The following is an 18036-nucleotide window of genomic DNA, read 5'->3' as shown; positions in this document are numbered from 1 at the left end:
TAATGACAAGTAAAATTATTAAATAAAAAAATATATGATGATCCTAAATTTTAGTATTTTCGTAGTTCTGATGTTATATGGATATAGACTATTTATTTATTTGATAACTGCCTGCGACACAAATTTAATAAAGTTAATTGTTTAAAAAATTAAATTACAAAAGTGGTTGGAACCATTCTCACTATATCCATCATTAAGTCTTGAATATCATAATATTAAGAAATGGTCCCGACTATTGTTTATTAATTCATGTAACGTCTGGGATATTCGTCAAAACGTTACATTGTCAAAACGTTACATTGTCCGACGTTTTGTTAGGCTTAAAAAAAACAAAACAACTGTCTGTTAGGGTTAAAAATACAAAACGTTCTTTTAAGTAACGTCCCTCATCTAATGTTGTAGACATTTAGATATCGTGTAGCGTTTTGATGGGATTTAAACAATAAAATACTTTACGATGTCTAAATGTCTCGGTCGTCTACCTGAACGTTGCATGGTAAATTTTATTGAATGAAATATCCATGGTGGCTATTGTTTTCAGATACGGTTCTTCCCGTATAAAAAATAAAAATAGCCCTGCTTCATTGTATAATAATCGGCAACACAAAGTATAAAGCAAGATAATCAAATTAATTTCACTCGAGTAATAAAGTTAAGCAACTCATATATCCCGACTCGTCAACCTAAGACCAATACTTTCCCTTAAACATTATTGGCAACAATTAATTAATTAAAAAGATGGTTGTAAGCTGAGTGTAGAGGCAGCGGTCAATGGCTCATGCAAAGCTGAATTTGTGAATACGGAAACCAGATATCCCTCTAGTTGGAGCATTACACTCCCTAATACTTATGCCACCAATTTGTTGAACTCTTACTCTTTAACAATCTTACCATCTTCTGCATCCATCATCTTTAGGGCGTCTGCGATAATCATGTCAATCTGCATATAGACTATAGTCACTCAATACAAAATCAGTCACTCTGGTTTCATATATATACCCGGAAGTAATTGTACCCCAAAAAGTGAAGTATGGAGAGTTTAGACAGAAGAAATCAAGATTATCAAATTATTTGCCCTACTTCATCCGCTGACCTACATTCTCAAACTGTTCAGTCTTGACTTGGAAAACACTCAACTCTCAAGTCTTGTTCGTATACTAATCAATCTACTAAGAAAATATTTGGGGTTTGATATGCCAATTGATAGAGCATATATTTATATATGCTTTTATATGATTTTATTCCCATAATTGTAGTATTTTGTAAATAATCGGGTTATTACTAATTGATTTTAAGTGTTTAATGGCAGGAAAATAAATATTCCTAAGTTGGATGAAACTAGCTTATTTGGGCTTGTATTTGATGGAAATTCGGACTTTATGGGCTACCTGCGCAGCAAATCTTGTTTGGGCCATAACTTGAGTTCCGGGCGTCAGAATTAGACGATTCAACAGCCCACGCGAAGATATCGAAATTTTCTACGAGTTTAAAATGGGCCATCAATCAAAATCCAGCTGTAGCAGTCCATAATCAGGCCTGAAAGTCAGCCCACGAATTTTGTCTCAGAATCCAACTTGTTTTAGGAAATCGGATTTGTTTTTCGAGAAAACCATTAAAAACATTATTATTATTATTATTAGGGTTGGTATCTAGAGAGAGGTATCGAATAGTGTGTATTGAGAGATAGAGAAAGCTTTGGGAGATAACTTGAGCAAAGATTGAAGGGATTCAGTCCAAGTTCGAGAGATTTCGTCAAGTTGTATTTTCTTCACTCTTGTACTCTTTTGACATGATTTCAGTAATATATATATTCGTGTTTTCTTTAATTGTTATGGGTAACTAATCCTCTAATCTGAGGATTGGGGAGTATTTGTTGGCTTAATATGTTTGTTTGATCTAAGATTGTGGTTTCTCTATGTATGCTAATCTGTCATTGAGCACGTAACACAGTTATAGGAGTCGCGAACCTGTAATTGTATCTGTAGGATTTATAATGAATCGGGAGAGGATTTATATTTCTTGTACATGATATGACAGACATAACTCAAGTAATTAATCGGGAGATTATTAGGTGAGTTGTGAAATAGAAAATCCTTGGTTCGTGATAGCTTATAAGTTGGTTTTGATTGATCATGGGAGTGACTTCAAGATTAAGTTATAGGTATTATTTTGTATCTTGGGAGAGAACATTATAATCAATAGAAGGATTGTTTTTAGCAGAGTGGAGACTTGTTTATCACAATTGATTGACATTCATTGTAGCCAGCAAAGAAACCTGATTCTTGGATTGCTTTTTATCATCGTTAATTCACACTTTTAATTGCTTTATTAGTTTAATTTAGTTGATAGTAAAAACCACAATTTATTCTCTAAACTTCTAAATAGAAAGGAGTAATATACTTGATTTAATATTGTATTCAGTCCTTCCCTGAGAACGAACTTTACATAATTTCACTGCAACAAATTGGCGCCGCTGCCGGGGAAGGCAGCAATATTAAGTTTAGGTTAATTATTTCTTATTGTTTAGATTTTATTAAATTTGTTTCCAAGATCTATCTCATTGGTGTTTCGTTTCAGGTACACCTGATATATGCGTAGATCGAAAAGTGTTGGAAATTTCGAACCAGATCCGGAAATCGAGCGCACTTTTCGAGTTAGAAGGCAAGAAGCAAGGAAAAAGAAAGAGGAGGCCAAGATGACTGATAACAATAATGCAAACGAAAATCTCCATGTTATTGTTCCTAATGAGTCATCCATTCAGGATCATGAGACTCCTAATCCTGCTAATTGCATGTACAAGACTCCTGCGATTGGTGCAACTCAATATAACATCAATCCCAGTCTTATTCAGATGGTGAGCAATTCTGCTTTTGAAGGAGACATTGAGCGAGAGGATCCACACCGCCATCTAGAGCGCTTCGTGCAAATGTGTGGTTCTTTCAGAATCAATGGGGTTACTGCTGATCAAATTCGTCTTCACATGTTCCCTTATTCTATAAAGGGAAAAGCTTTGGAATGGTTTCAACAGCTTTCAGATGCTACTCTAGCTACTTGGGATAATCTTTCTACTGAGTTCTTATCCAAATATTATCCTTCTGACAAGACTCAGCAAATGAGAGCAATTATTCTTACTTTCAAAGCACAACCAGGTGAAGGCTTGTATCAAGCATGGGAGAGATATAAGGCATTGTTGAGAAAGTGTCCACATCATGGTTACGAGGAGTGGATGGTTCTGAGCACTTTCTATGGAGCTCTAAATTCTGATATTCGGCTGAGTTTGGATGTTGCAGCTGGAGGAAATTTTAAGAAAGCACCTGTTACTCAAGCTAAGGCACTTCTCGAGGAATTAGCCTCAAATAACTATGCTTGGGCACCTAGTGGTACAAGCTCAGTGAAATCAGCACAAGACACTGAGATGATGAACTTGCTCACTCTAAAATTGGATGCTCTTACTCAGGAGGTTCGTGGACAAAGGGCAAATGTCAATGCTATTTCTACTCCAATGGAAGGGTATAATGATCCTGGTACTGATCAGTACTTACATGCACAACAATTTCCAGAGGAAGCAGCTTTCATCCAAGGAAGACAATCATGGCCTGTTCAGAATAATTCTTATTACAATCCAAATCAGAGGCCCAACAACAATCTTTCTTACAACAACAATCATGCTGTTAATCCATCATATGTAGCACAGAAGCAGCAACCTCCCGGTTTCCAACCACGTCAGCAGTATCCAAATCAACAACAGTTTCAACCTCCACCAAAGGACAAGAAAGAACCTGCTGATTGGGAAATTGCACTCAGTAAGATGATACAAGGGACGACTGGAGCTTTTGCCAATATGGAGACCAAATTTGAAAAAGTGGAGTCAAGGCTTGATCAGATGGCTTCATCACAAAAGATGTTGGAAGTTCAAATTGGGCAAATTGCTAATAAGGTTGGTGTTCGTGAGCAAGGATCTCTACCTAGTCAACCAGATTTGAAGGGTAATGAGCAATGCAAGGCTATCACTTTGAGGAATGGAAGAGAATTGCCCGAAGTCGAGGCTGTCAAACGTAATGAGAAGGCCCCTTCAAAGAAAGACGAGCTAGTTGAATCTGAGGTTGAAGTTTCAGAAAAGGAAAATGATGAGCAGAAAGAAGATGAAATTGCACCAAAGGTACCAGTGAAACCATATGTTCCTCCAATCCCTTTCCCACAAAGGCTGCATAACAAGAAGTTGGAGAAACAATATGAAAAATTCTTGCAAACCTTTCGACAATTGCATATAAATATTCCTTTTGCTGATGCCTTGGCACAAATGCCATTATATGCAAAATTTTTGAAGGAGATGTTGTCTAGAAAGCGGAAACTTGAAGATGTGGAAACTATTACTCTCAATGCGGAGTGTAGTGCAGTTATTCAAAAATCAATTCCGCAAAAGTTAAAAGATCCCGGAAGCTTCTCTTTACCATGCACTATTGGAAAGATGGAGAATATTAAAGCCTTATGTGATTTGGGGGCTAGTGTAAGTTTGATGCCATACTCCATTTGCAAGAGGCTTGGTCTTGGAGAGCTCAAGAAGACAAGAATCTCACTTCAGTTGGCAGATCGTACAATCAAGCATCCTTTGGGAGTCATAGAAGATGTACTTGTCAAGGTCGATAAATTCTTTATTCCTTGTGATTTTGTGGTGTTGGATATGGATGAAGATGTGGAGATGCCCATAATCTTGGGAAGGCCATTTTTGGCTACTGCTGGAACCACGATCGATGTCAAAGCTGGGAAACTCACACTGAATGTTGGTGATGAAAAGGTTGAGTTCGATCTCAACAAAGCACTGAAGATGCCTTCAATTGACGCTACATGTTTCAATGTTGACATAGTTGATGAGATTGTGAAGAATTGTGAGGTAGACTTGGAGGAAGAAGAACAAGCTCCAACTGACAAAGAAGGTGAGGACAAACTTGCATTAGAGGTGCAAAAACCAGGTATGCCAATGATTGAGATGGCATTTTCAATTTCAGAGGCACCTTAGGTAGAACTCAAACCTCTTCCTTCTAATCTAAAATATGCTTTTCTTGGTGATAATGAGACATATCCTGTGGTCGTATCTTCTTTACTTGATGATGATGAACTTGAAAAATTGTTAAATGTGCTTAAAAAATTTAAATCATCAATAGGTTGGACAATTCAGGATATCAAGGGAATTAGCCCCGCTCTTTGCATGCATAGGATTGACTTAGAAGATAATCATAAACCAGTGATTGAAGGACAAAGAAGATTAAATCCTAACTTGCAAGATGTGGTAAAAAAGGAGATAACTAAGTTGTTAGATGCGGGTATTATATATTCTGTTCCACATAGTAAATGGGTTAGTCCTATTCATGTTGTGCCTAAGAAGGGTGGGATGACTGTTGTGAAAAATGAAAAGAATGAATTAATTCCCACTAGAACTGTAACAGGTTGGAGAGTCTGTATTGATTATAGGAAATTAAATAATGCTACTCGCAAGGATCATTTTCCCCTCCCATTTATTGATCAAATGTTAGAAAGACTTGCAGGTAATGAGTATTATAATTTCCTAGATGGTTTCTCAGGATATTTTCAGATTCCTATTGCTCCTGAGGATCAAGAAAAGACAACCTTTACTTGTCCGTATGGCACATTTGCTTATCGTAGACTACCCTTTGGTTTGTGTAATGGCCCGTCTACGTTTCAACGACTTATGACGGCTATTTTCTCTGATTTTATAGGAAAAACCATGGAAGTCTTCATGGATGACTTCACTGTATATGGTTCTTCCTTTGATACTTGTTTGACTAATCTTTCTCAAGTGTTGCAGAGATGTGCAGAAACTAACCTTGTTCTTAATTGGGAGAAGTGCCACTTCATGGTGAAAGAAGGCATTGTGCTTGGGCACAAGATTTCTAGTAAGGGCATTGAGGTGGACAGGGCCAAAATCGAAGTGATTGAGAAATTACCCCCACCTTCTTCTGTGAAGGGGATTAGAAGTTTTCTTGGACATGCCGGTTTCTACCGTCGTTTTATCAAGGATTTTTCTAAAATTTCTCGTCCTCTCTGTAATTTACTTGAAAAAGATAGCATATTTGTTTTTGATGAGAGTTGTCTTGTGGCTTTCAACAGGTTGAAGAAGGAGCTTACTTCTGCACCGATAATGTCAGCCCCTGATTGGAGCTTACCTTTTGAACTTATGTGTGATGCCAGTGACTATGCTGTTGGTGCTGTTTTGGGACAGAAGAAGGACAAGCGCATGCATGTGATTTATTATGCGAGCAAGACACTTGATGAGGCACAGGTCAATTATGCTACCACTGAAAAAGAGCTCCTTGCTGTGGTTTTTGCTTTCGACAAGTTTAGATCGTATCTTGTGGGATCTAAAGTGATTGTTTATACGGATCATGCTGCAATCCGTTACTTGATGTCAAAGAAGGATGCCAAGCCTCGTCTAATCCGTTGGATACTTCTACTCCAAGAATTTGATCTTGAAATTCGAGACAAGAAAGGCTCTGAAAATCTAGTAGCTGATCATCTTTCAAGATTGGACCAAGGCGATGGAGTGGTAGATGATAATATGCCTATTAATGAACTATTTCCGGACGAAGCACTTTTGGTTGTCTCTATGTCTACACCATGGTATGCAGATTTTGTCAATTACATAGTTAGAGGTATTGTGCCATCAGAACTTAATCATCAACAAAAGAAAAAATTTCTTTCTGATGTGAAACATTACTTCTGGGAAGAACCTCTGCTCTATAAAGAATGTGCTGATGGGATTATGAGAAGATGTGTTCCTCACGATGAGATTCCTAATATCCTTAAGCATTGTCATGCTTTGGAGTGTGGTGGGCACAATAGTAGCATGAAAACAGTGGCAAAAATCTGGCAATCAGGATTCTATTGGCCTTCAATGTATCAAGACGCGAGAAATTTTGTTTCCATTTGTGATAGATGTCAAAGGACGGGAAACATATCGAGACGGAATGAAATGCCTTTACAATCTATTCTTGAGGTGGAGATATTCGATGTATGGGGGATAGATTTCATGGGTCCCTTTCCATCATCTTATGGAAACAAGTTTATCTTGGTGGGAGTTGATTACGTCTCAAAATGGGTGGAGGCAATTGCTAGTCCTACCAATGATGCTAGAGTGGTGAAAAAGTTCTTACAAAAGCATGTCTTCACAAGATTTGGAGTGCCCAGAGCTATTATCAATGATGGAGGGTCCCACTTTTGCAATAAACTGATTGAAGATCTTTTGAAAAAGTATGGTGTGACTCAAAAAGTTGCTACACCTTATCACCCTCAAACGAGTGGGCAAGTGGAGATTTCAAATCGAGAGTTAAAGCAAATTCTCGAGAAGACAGTGACGAGTTCTAGAAAGGATTGGTCAAGAAAACTGGATGATGCTTTATGGGCATACCGTACAGCTTTCAAGACACCTATTGGAATGTCTCCTTATAGGTTGATTTTTGGAAAAGCTTGTCATCTACCAGTAGAATTGGAGCATAAAGCATATTGGGCAACAAGATTCTTGAACATGGAGCTAAAAGATGCGGGACTAAACAGGTTGCTGCAACTCAGTGAACTCGATGAATTGAGACTCCAATCCTATGAAAGTGCTGCAAGTTATAAAGAAAAGACCAAATTGTGGCATGACAAGCATATTCAGAAGAAAAATTTCGAAGTTGGACAAAAGGTTCTTTTGTTTAATTCGAGACTTAAACTTTTTCCTGGAAAACTCAAGTCACGATGGTCTGGACCTTTTGAAATTGTCAAAGTGTATCCATATGGTACTATGGCAATTACTCGAGAGGGGTCAGAAATTTTTAAGGTAAATGGTCAGCGCCTCAAGCCATATCTGATCGGGAAAGAGTCACAAGGAGGAGATCATTATCTTCTCACTGATCCTACAAGTTGATCCAGAACAGGCGTCCGGCTAAATGACGTTAACGACAGCGCTTTTTTTTGGGAGGCAACCCAATATCTCGGTTAGTTATTATATTATATAATATAATTTTTGAATTATTGTAGAAATATATATGTACATATATTATTATTATTATTATTATTACTATTATTATTATTATTGTTTTTAACTACCACATGGTGCCTTGATAATTTTTGTGAAGTGTTGCAGGAATATAGAAATAATTTTTAATAGCTTTGGAAAAAAAAAAAAAAAGAAAAGAAAACAAATAAAAAAATGAGGAAAAAGTTACTGATGGCTGGTGGTGCGTGCCTGGGGTGTGATATTTGTGTTGGGCGTGCATTAGCTACTGGAGGTGCATGCGTTTTTTTCAACATTATATCTGCTGACCGTGCAGAGTATTGCTCTCCGTGCGAGAGCTACTGACTAAATCCACAATTTTCTCAACAACTTGTACGCTTGATTTTCTTTGAAGTGACTGGGCTTTAATTCTTCACCTTCATCTCATGCAACCATTCAGAAAGCCTAGTCCAGTCCTTGGCCCAAGTGTTGTGGAAGCAGCCCAAGTGTGGAGGCCAGCCCACATGTGATCCTATGCTTTAACAAAAATAATTGGTGGCAGAGGGTTTCGAACCCTGTACCTCAACTTTCACTACACAAGCGCATACCGCTTAGCCAGCGCCCACATTACTTCTAAAGCCAGGACAAATATATATGGAATTGTGCTGCCGACCGTGCTTTAACAGTGCTGACCGTGCGAAACCTACTGACTAAAGCACCTTAATTCTTCAGTCTTGCTTTGAATGCATGCGTGAAAGCCAAGTCCGTGGGCTCAAATGAGGAAGCCCAACATCTCAACAAATACTCTGCGTATGCTTTTGTTTAATAATGGAGGCACGGGGTTTCGAACCCTTAACCTCCCGCATTGTCTAAAGATGAGCCAACCACTTGGCCACCCACGACGCTGTTTCTAAGCCCAGGAATAATGTATTAAGCTGTTGCCTGGCGTTCAGCTTTGCTGCCTTCGGTGCAAAGGCTTCTGGTAGTGTGCGGTTTGTTCACCACAATAGTACGTAACATATATCAGTCCTCTGTTATATTATATTAAATAGACTTTTGTACTATAATAATAATATATTTTCTTTTATTAATAGATTTCTGTTAGCTAATTATTATTTTATATTGCTAATATTGTAAAGTTTGTTAGATATATATTAGTATTATTATTAAATCTATTATTATTATTATTTATATATTATTTTTATTCATACTAATTATATGTGCTTTGTATAATATAACCTGTATCTTGTGTTTGTGTCTAACCTAAATCCTGCAGCACCTAGAAATTTTTTTAAAACAGGGAAGAGAAGATTTTCCAATTCATACTCTTCTTTGGATTCAAGAAATTACCAACTCATAATCCTCTCTGGAATCAGTTTTGTGAGATTGTATTTAGCCAGCAAAAGAAGGGTTTGTAGGCTTCAATATTGTAGCTCCGCTTATCAATATCTTGGTCAGTTATGGGTCGTGGCACTGCATCTACTCCTCCTCTGCGGAAGAAACAAAAGCTGGGGGTTGACTCAATTCAACCCACCATTATCAAGTATCCTGCAGTTAAGTTTAGTGGTGAATCACAACGGTCTCTATACACCACATTGTCACAGCGTCCGGTGTTCCCCAATAAATATACAGATATGGATGCTATTGATCTCTTAGGTATTATTCCAGAATTGAAGCATAAACTTGCTAAAGTCGGATGGAGTGATTTACTGAAGATGGATGACCCTTCTTATGCCACTCTTACTCGTGAGTTTCTAAGTTCTTTCATGGTTACTGAAGATGGCTTGTTGTCCTTCCGAATTGCAAATCAGAATCACCAGATTACAAAGGATACATTAGCCAGCATGTTCGGTTGGAAGCTAATTGATACACAACCTCTTCCATCGGATTTTGCTACTCCTTTTTGGCTTCGGATTACTGGATTGCCTGCAACAGAAAGATATGTAGCTCAGAATTCTACCACTTCAAAAATCACGAGCTACTGTTATCGCTATTTTTTGCGACTCCTGTCATATACTATATATGGTCGTGCTGAAAGTAATAATAGGATTCAAGCAGGTGAGCTTGCGTTGTTGTACTACTTTGATGCAGAAATTCCAGTTGATTGGACGACTTTGTTGATTACCAGATTTTTGTATCAAGCAAAGCGACCCAAAGGTGCACTTGTTATTGGTGGCTTTATCACACGTATTGCTACAAAGTTGGGTGTGTTTGATTGCAAGATGACTAATTTAAAGGTTGCGGATGAGTGGGCATCAACTCTGGACGTTGAATATGTGATTGGTATGCATATGTTACATCGCCATTGCAAAATTGGAGGGATAAATCGGGTGCACCCAAAACGTGATGTGTTACATTCGGAGAAGCATGATGCAGAGCCAGTTATACCTCTTGAGCAGCAAATTGCGGAACTAAGGCAAGGCCAAGAAAGGATTGAGAAACAGTTGGCCGACATCTCTGCTTCCCTAGAGAGATATTTTTCACAACATGCATCTTGATATCAGGGCAGTTTTCTTCCTTCTCCTTTTAGAGTAGTTTTTGTGTCATTGAGGACATTGACTCATTTAAGTGTGGGGATGTGTTCTCAAGGCGAATAATATTATATTAAAAATATATATAAAAAATAAAAAATAAAAAAAATGAAATAATAAAAAAAAAAAAAAATTTGTATATTGCCTTGTCTTAAATTTAGGCTATTCATGATAGTTGCATTTAAATTAGAGCATATAGTTATTTAATTTAGCATGCATATTTTTTTTTTATTTTTTATTTTTATTATTATAATATTTTCTTTTTAGTTTGCATTTGCACAATTCCATGAATGTTTGTCGACCAAGTCAATTTCCTATGATGAGTTTATTTGCATAATTTCTTGGCTAGTAATCTTGATCATATGTGATGTCTTGCATGCTTAGAAATTGCTTGTGCGGTAACTTGTAATTACATTATAACTGTTCTAGAGGCGAGATTTAGACTAGCTTATTTCTTGAGTCTTAGCTATGAGCCGGGCGTAGAATTTTGACTATTCCCTTTTGAGCTTGGAGTCTATAATTCTTAAGTGAGGGGGAGCTTTGGGATATACATGCCTTTTTAAAATTAAAAAAAAAAGAAAAAAAAAGAAAAAAAAGATACATGTATTAGCAATAAAGTTCACAAAAAAAAAATGGTGGTAGAATTGACTAGGTTGGGCTCATTAATACTCGAGTAATTAAGTCTGAAGGGACTTTGTGCCTAGTAACCTAAAGCCTTTCATGGTTTGGGATTGCTGACCCAACACTCGCTAAATGGGTATTAGTGCATACATCTTTAGGGATCTCAACCATTGCACGGTCAAATAAGCCACCTAAAGCATGTGTGAACAATTTGGTTGGTGAAGTCTTATGGTGGTCGTACCTCACTTACCCTGAGAAGCGTCCCGACCTTAGACCGAGCATGTACACACCAAATAATAGATATTGAAAAAAAAAGAAAAAGAAAAAAAAAAGAGCATATATAAGAGAGGCATGGAAGTTCCTTGGTGACCCTAAGCTGTAGTTGACTCTAATGTAACGAAGTGTTTAAGCATTATTCTTATTAACGACTCATGGCTAAGATTCTGTTGAAGTTTGTTGGTCTCTATTTTGTTTCATTAGAGAGCATGTTGAGCACACACGATGCACTCCGTACTTGCAGTGAAAGAGTTGCACGACTAATATGTGTGATAGATGAAATCCTTGATTGTTGCATATTCTGAGGATTATATGTTGACAAGGTTGATAAGTTCATGATTGGGATCTATGCATATTCATTTAGTTTGCATTAATATTAGTTGCATTCTTAAGACTTGGCAGAAAAAAAATGAATTTTGTGGGTACATTCGCTATAGGCCCTCACGAGACCTTACTCGTCCACTAGGGCTGCCTAGGGGTTTAAAGGGCTTGTTGCATATGCCAAATGCAACCGTGATCACCTACGGAAGTGGTATATATCTATTAGGTGTTAGCTAAATTTTATTTTATTTGCCCGAGGACGTGCAAAACACTAAGTGTGGGGATATTTGATAGAGCATATATTTATATATGCTTTTATATGATTTTATTCCCATAATTGTAGTATTTTGTAAATAATCGGGTTATTACTAATTGATTTTAAGTGTTTAATGGCAGGAAAATAAATATTCCTAAGTTGGATGAAACTAGCTTATTTGGGCTTGTATTTGATGGAAATTCGGACTTTATGGGCTACCTGCGCAGCAAATCTTGTTTGGGCCATAACTTGAGTTCCGGGCGTCAGAATTAGACGATTCAACAGCCCACGCGAAGATATCGAAATTTTCTACGAGTTTAAAATGGGCCATCAATCAAAATCCAGCTGTAGCAGTCCATAATCAGGCCTGAAAGTCAGCCCACGAATTTTGTCTCAGAATCCAACTTGTTTTAGGAAATCGGATTTGTTTTTCGAGAAAACCATTAAAAACATTATTATTATTATTATTAGGGTTGGTATCTAGAGAGAGGTATCGAATAGTGTGTATTGAGAGATAGAGAAAGCTTTGGGAGATAACTTGAGCAAAGATTGAAGGGATTCAGTCCAAGTTCGAGAGATTTCGTCAAGTTGTATTTTCTTCACTCTTGTACTCTTTTGACATGATTTCAGTAATATATATATTCGTGTTTTCTTTAATTGTTATGGGTAACTAATCCTCTAATCTGAGGATTGGGGAGTATTTGTTGGCTTAATATGTTTGTTTGATCTAAGATTGTGGTTTCTCTATGTATGCTAATCTGTCATTGAGCACGTAACACAGTTATAGGAGTCGCGAACCTGTAATTGTATCTGTAGGATTTATAATGAATCGGGAGAGGATTTATATTTCTTGTACATGATATGACAGACATAACTCAAGTAATTAATCGGGAGATTATTAGGTGAGTTGTGAAATAGAAAATCCTTGGTTCGTGATAGCTTATAAGTTGGTTTTGATTGATCATGGGAGTGACTTCAAGATTAAGTTATAGGTATTATTTTGTATCTTGGGAGAGAACATTATAATCAATAGAAGGATTGTTTTTAGCAGAGTGGAGACTTGTTTATCACAATTGATTGACATTCATTGTAGCCAGCAAAGAAACCTGATTCTTGGATTGCTTTTTATCATCGTTAATTCACACTTTTAATTGCTTTATTAGTTTAATTTAGTTGATAGTAAAAACCACAATTTATTCTCTAAACTTCTAAATAGAAAGGAGTAATATACTTGATTTAATATTGTATTCAGTCCTTCCCTGAGAACGAACTTTACATAATTTCACTGCAACACCAATCTTCTGTTATGAGGTTCAAACTGTATTTAGTTACTTTTTAGTTATCATTACATAAATTCAGAGATAATTGATAACCTAGCAAGCTAGTGGATTTGAACTTTCTTCCTAGAGATGGTAAAACAACCTGATCAACAGCACCAATTGGTGGCAAACCAGCAGATGGAGCCAGGAAGTCGAGTACAACGCGATGATACTCCTTGGATATTTTCCCACTCTGATCCTTTGGGACAGATTTTATAGCTGCATCAAGTATCTAATAAACAGATCGATCAATGTTAAGGAGTACGCAGAGCATAATTAGTACATCCGCTAGAGCTAGCTAGGAACAAAAAGTTAAAGCTATAGAGTTGTTTCATGGGACTTGATTGCTTGTTCAGTGGCTTGGGTTGGTATCTAATTTTAAGCACAAAAATGAGAAAAAACTTAAGACTAACCTTGTCTAGTCCAAATTTGTTAGATAACAGTCTTTTAATGCCGCTTCCATCAAATGTGCTCTCGCTGTGAGCAACAATCACTGGTTGTTCCCTTAGATGCAGAGCTAAAGTACTCTCTGCTACCTTCTTAAACCTGACTCAGCATTAACAGCACAGTTTCGAAGAACTGGTTCAAGTACATTAGTTATTACCTGCACGAGACAAGTCACCAAAGATGAGGAAACACATGAATTAGTAAACTACAATATATTGTTTATCAGTCTGCCTTGAGAAATGAGAATCTTCCGGTGTGCGTGTATATAAATGCAACTTTTCTCCAGGACTGGCGTAATAATGACAAAGTCAAATATGGAGGTACAATTTTTAGTGCCGCAAAGGTCCATGCAAATAAATTGCTCTGCTTTATATATGGAATCTTGTTGCTACTAATTGTACTTGAGGAATAATCTGATGAAATACTAGGAATTCAAAGAATATGATATTGAGAATAGGGAAGGTAAGTCAACTTACTTATAATAGAGGTGAGGTAACTTAACAAAACTTTCATCCTAGAACAAAACTAAAACTACATATTGATAATTCCAGATCCCGTTCCGGTACTTTCTCCGCCGTGTACAGGTGTCTCGTGGTGCAGCTGCTTGAAGGGTAACTGCAAAACATCGCCGGAGGGGGGTTTGAGCCCCGCGGCGCCTCCGGCGTGAGAATGAGTACAGGCTTTGGAAATAGAGAGACGGAAAGTGAGTTATCTAACAATGTAGAGGGTGAGTGTCGGCCCTTGGACTTGTATGGGACTCCGAATATGGGGTGGATAGGTCGCGACCGGGTCTGGACTAGTATCCGGATTGTGTTTCCTGGTAAAGCTGATGAGCACGGTCACCCTGTGTGGCTTGATAATCTATCTGGGTTGGAGGTCTCTTTTAGGGTCCGGATTCCATCAATCCGGATCGTACCTTATCACATATAACTATAAATAAAAACAGAAAAACGTAACAAGTTGAGAAGATAATCAATAAACATAGCAAAGAACAATAATCAAAACAATTAAACAAAACATTACTCCTACGTGTTCAGGAAAGGATAACGAAAGGAAGGATTGGACTAGCTTGTCGCGCTCAAGTGGTGAAGCGGAGTATATTGTGTTTTTGTTGCTTGCTTTTGGCTTTTTGGATTAAGACTTAATGATCTGAGTGTGTGGACTGACATCTTCAAGGTTTTGTTAGTTGAGCCTAGATATATAATCATTTTGATTATGCTGGGGATGGGGTAAAATAGAGGAGTACTACAGGGCAAATTTTTAATAAGCTCCGGTGTCGGCAATCAGAATTTGCAATGAATTCAGCAGCAGCAGCAGTACTTCTCTAAGTTTGCGTGACAGATGAAGTAGCTAGCTAGATGATACACAGTACTCATCCTTCCACTGTAACTGAATAATTTGGTCTCGTTCCTGCTTTGTCCCCTGGTAGAAATGTGAGGATGGGGAATGATTGAAAATTCATCAACACCACGTTCTTACTTGATAGTCTACGGATACAACTTACAAGACAATGCGAAGTTAACTCTTTAACAGTAAATAACTAGAATAAAATCTATGGACTTGCTGATGAATAAACAAGCAATATTTTTAAAAAAATATGAATTATTCAAGTGGGATTGAACGTGAAGTACTAAATGAGAAATTTAACTATTTATAAATATCCTATAAATCGGCAGGACGCAGGAATAGTAAACCGCACATGGTTGAGAGAAAGGAATCGTCGGTGGGCCGACCTGGATTAGACCACAGATAAGAATTAAAAAAAGTACCAATGGAGATCCAAGCACGGTTTGCTCAACATTAAACAAAGGATCGAGCAATTCTCTCTCAAAATTAGAATTTTGAGAGTCAGCTATCAAAATTAGCCGTCACTTTTCCATTCTTCACCTTCATAAAATCGAGTGTTGCTTAAACCTCGGAAATTCCAATCGAGTTTTATTCTCGGATCTGTTTCGGATTTGAACTTGGGCTTGATTGTTTTCTGAGTAAATCAGATCTTTTGAAATCAAAGGTCCGATTGTGTTTTTCCGTCTCGCCTTTTGGCGTATATTGATTCAATACCCAATTTTTGGGTGATTCTGCGTTGTTATATTTGTGGTTGTTATGTTTTTCTGTGTTATCAATAAGAAGGCTAAAATACATTTTTACCATCCAGGTTTGCCTCTGTGTACACAACGACCATTAGGGTTTCAAAAAAGCCGGTTCGACCATGCAAGTACGTAAAAATGGACATGACGGCCATAACCGAGCAACCAAACAGCAGACCGAAGAGAGTGTGCCACAATTGCGGTTCAGTGCAAATGTAAGCAGTGTGTTGCTACTGTTGTCAACAGTGATGCACAGGCACAATAATGCAACATATATTTGCACTTGTTGTCCACATAAAAAGCTAACGGCTCTTTGCTCTGTTTCACTAGATCATAACATAGCTTGAGGAGCTGATTTTGGTTCGAAATGTCTTCTTGCAGCTCAACTGTACACACTCTAGATCTTTGTTACTGTGGGCTGCCTCGAGTTCTCAAAACATCCTGGATTGACAATAACCCCGGCAGGAGGTTTTGGAGTTGTCGAATGTACTTGGTAAGTAGGTGGGTTGTTTGTGTTTTGATTGGTAGGAGGATGGATTCGTAATATTGAATTTTTGTTCATGTCAATATGCAGAAAAATGAGCGCAGTGGATGTGGTTATTATCTGTGGCATGACCCACCAATTGGTGGAAGATATCAGAATATAATTCCTGGCTTGCTGAGGAAGATTGACAAGCTTGAAGATGAGATCAAAGCACTGAAGAAGAAGCAGAAGATGACAATGTGGTTGATGGTTGTAGGTGGTATTCTTGTGTTGATGATGGTCTTAGCTATCTTTTTTTAGATGTATATTGGTTGGAACAAATCTTTGGTTGTGCACTTGTTATTATTGCTGTTCGGACATGGTAATTGATGCATTTTGTGGTGATATTTTCTAGTTTAATGCAGCTCGTTTTTATGTACCTCTTGTCACAATTTTTATTTGTCTATGCGATTTGAATTGAATTTGATTTTGTAGAGAAATTCAAGCTTTTTTCTGTACCCCATTTCTTGTGCATAAAGTTCATGCAAGCATTGAAGTCATGAGTTTGTAGTTTAAAATTAAAGCTATTGAAGACTGTTAGTGGTTCTGCATCAATAGTATTGGCTGAGCTGATGTAACTGTATTGGTAAATACAACTTTGAATGCCTAGTTAGTGGCAAGTTTTGACTCCACTGGCCAATTGTCATGAGGGGGTTTCAACATGATTTAATGCAGTTGTAGTATAAAACCACACACCTTCATCTAGGAGCACAACACTTACCAAACACTTTAGTCTTATATCATATTTAAGCAACATGGCAAGCTGGAGTAAGCCCTCACCACATGTCACCAAGGTAAACTGCAAGGGGTTGTTTGATAGGTCTAGGATGAGGGCCAGTGTAGAGTGTGTTATGAGGAACTGGAGAGGGGAATGGATGAAGGGTGCAGGAGGGATGATAGGGTTGTGTGTGCCTCTGGGTGCAGAGCTTTGGTCCATTTTCTATGGACTAAAGCTGGCTTGGGAGAAGGAGGTTAAACATGTCGTGATAGAATCGGACTGTGCTGAGGCTGTGAATCAAGTTAACAACCCAGATCCTGATTTTGGGTTAGTTGATTTGGTTTTGTTGATAAAAAACATTGAGGGGGAGGCATGAGACTCATGTGTTATCCAGTATTGCTCCACTGCTGCGAACCAGGCGGCGCATACCTATGCAAACAATCAGCTTAATGGCGATGGTGGCATCGAGGAGCTTAACACTGCCCCTAGCTTCATGCATTCCGTCCTGGAGGCCGACCGTGCTTAGTACCTTCCTTAATTGCCCTTCTTCTGTTTAAGTTTATTGTTGAATGTTTAGGTATGTTGGATGTTATTTCTGTTCAAGAACAATGGTATTTTGTGACAATGTTTAAGTTTGTTTTCAATATGTTATGTGATGAATGAAATTCCTGGTTGTTTCAATGTTGATTTGTCACTCTACTGTTAATTTATGTAGGGAATGAAAATAATATAGCCATATTCAAAAGTACCATCATTACATAGGTTGCCATCCACAAATTTAATTCAGTACAAGTTCATAGCATAATAAGGTTCAAATTATAACAAGGTCTTAGAAATCCCAGTTACGACAAAAGGTACCACAACAAGTCTAGCCGCATCAACATGCCTAGCCACTTTTTTCGGCATCCTCTGTAGGAGGTTGTGCTTGCTTTTCTCCCACCTTAAGC

The 18036-nt window shown here is 37.7% G+C and overlaps 1 protein-coding gene and 1 pseudogene across 1 annotated transcript; both read right to left on the bottom strand.

Annotated features, from left to right (window-relative positions):
- Nucleotides 1–624: 624 nt before the first annotated feature.
- Nucleotides 625–13865, bottom strand: LOC135149220 (uncharacterized; the record flags this gene model as incomplete). The annotated part of the gene is given in 3 exon segments (XM_064084250.1): nt 625–940; nt 13418–13546; nt 13728–13865. Coding segments are annotated over 3 exon segments (477 nt in total), but the record flags the coding sequence as incomplete, so codon positions are not given.
- Nucleotides 3102–3216, bottom strand: LOC135149819 (small nucleolar RNA R71; annotated as a pseudogene).
- Nucleotides 13866–18036: the final 4171 nt, after the last annotated feature.

The sequence above is a fragment of the Daucus carota genome, chromosome 9, assembly GCF_001625215.2.
Source record: "Daucus carota subsp. sativus chromosome 9, DH1 v3.0, whole genome shotgun sequence".
Classification (NCBI taxonomy): Eukaryota; Viridiplantae; Streptophyta; class Magnoliopsida; order Apiales; family Apiaceae; genus Daucus; species Daucus carota.
Note: the sequence above shows the minus strand (reverse complement) of the source record. Positions and strands in the feature narration are given on the sequence as shown.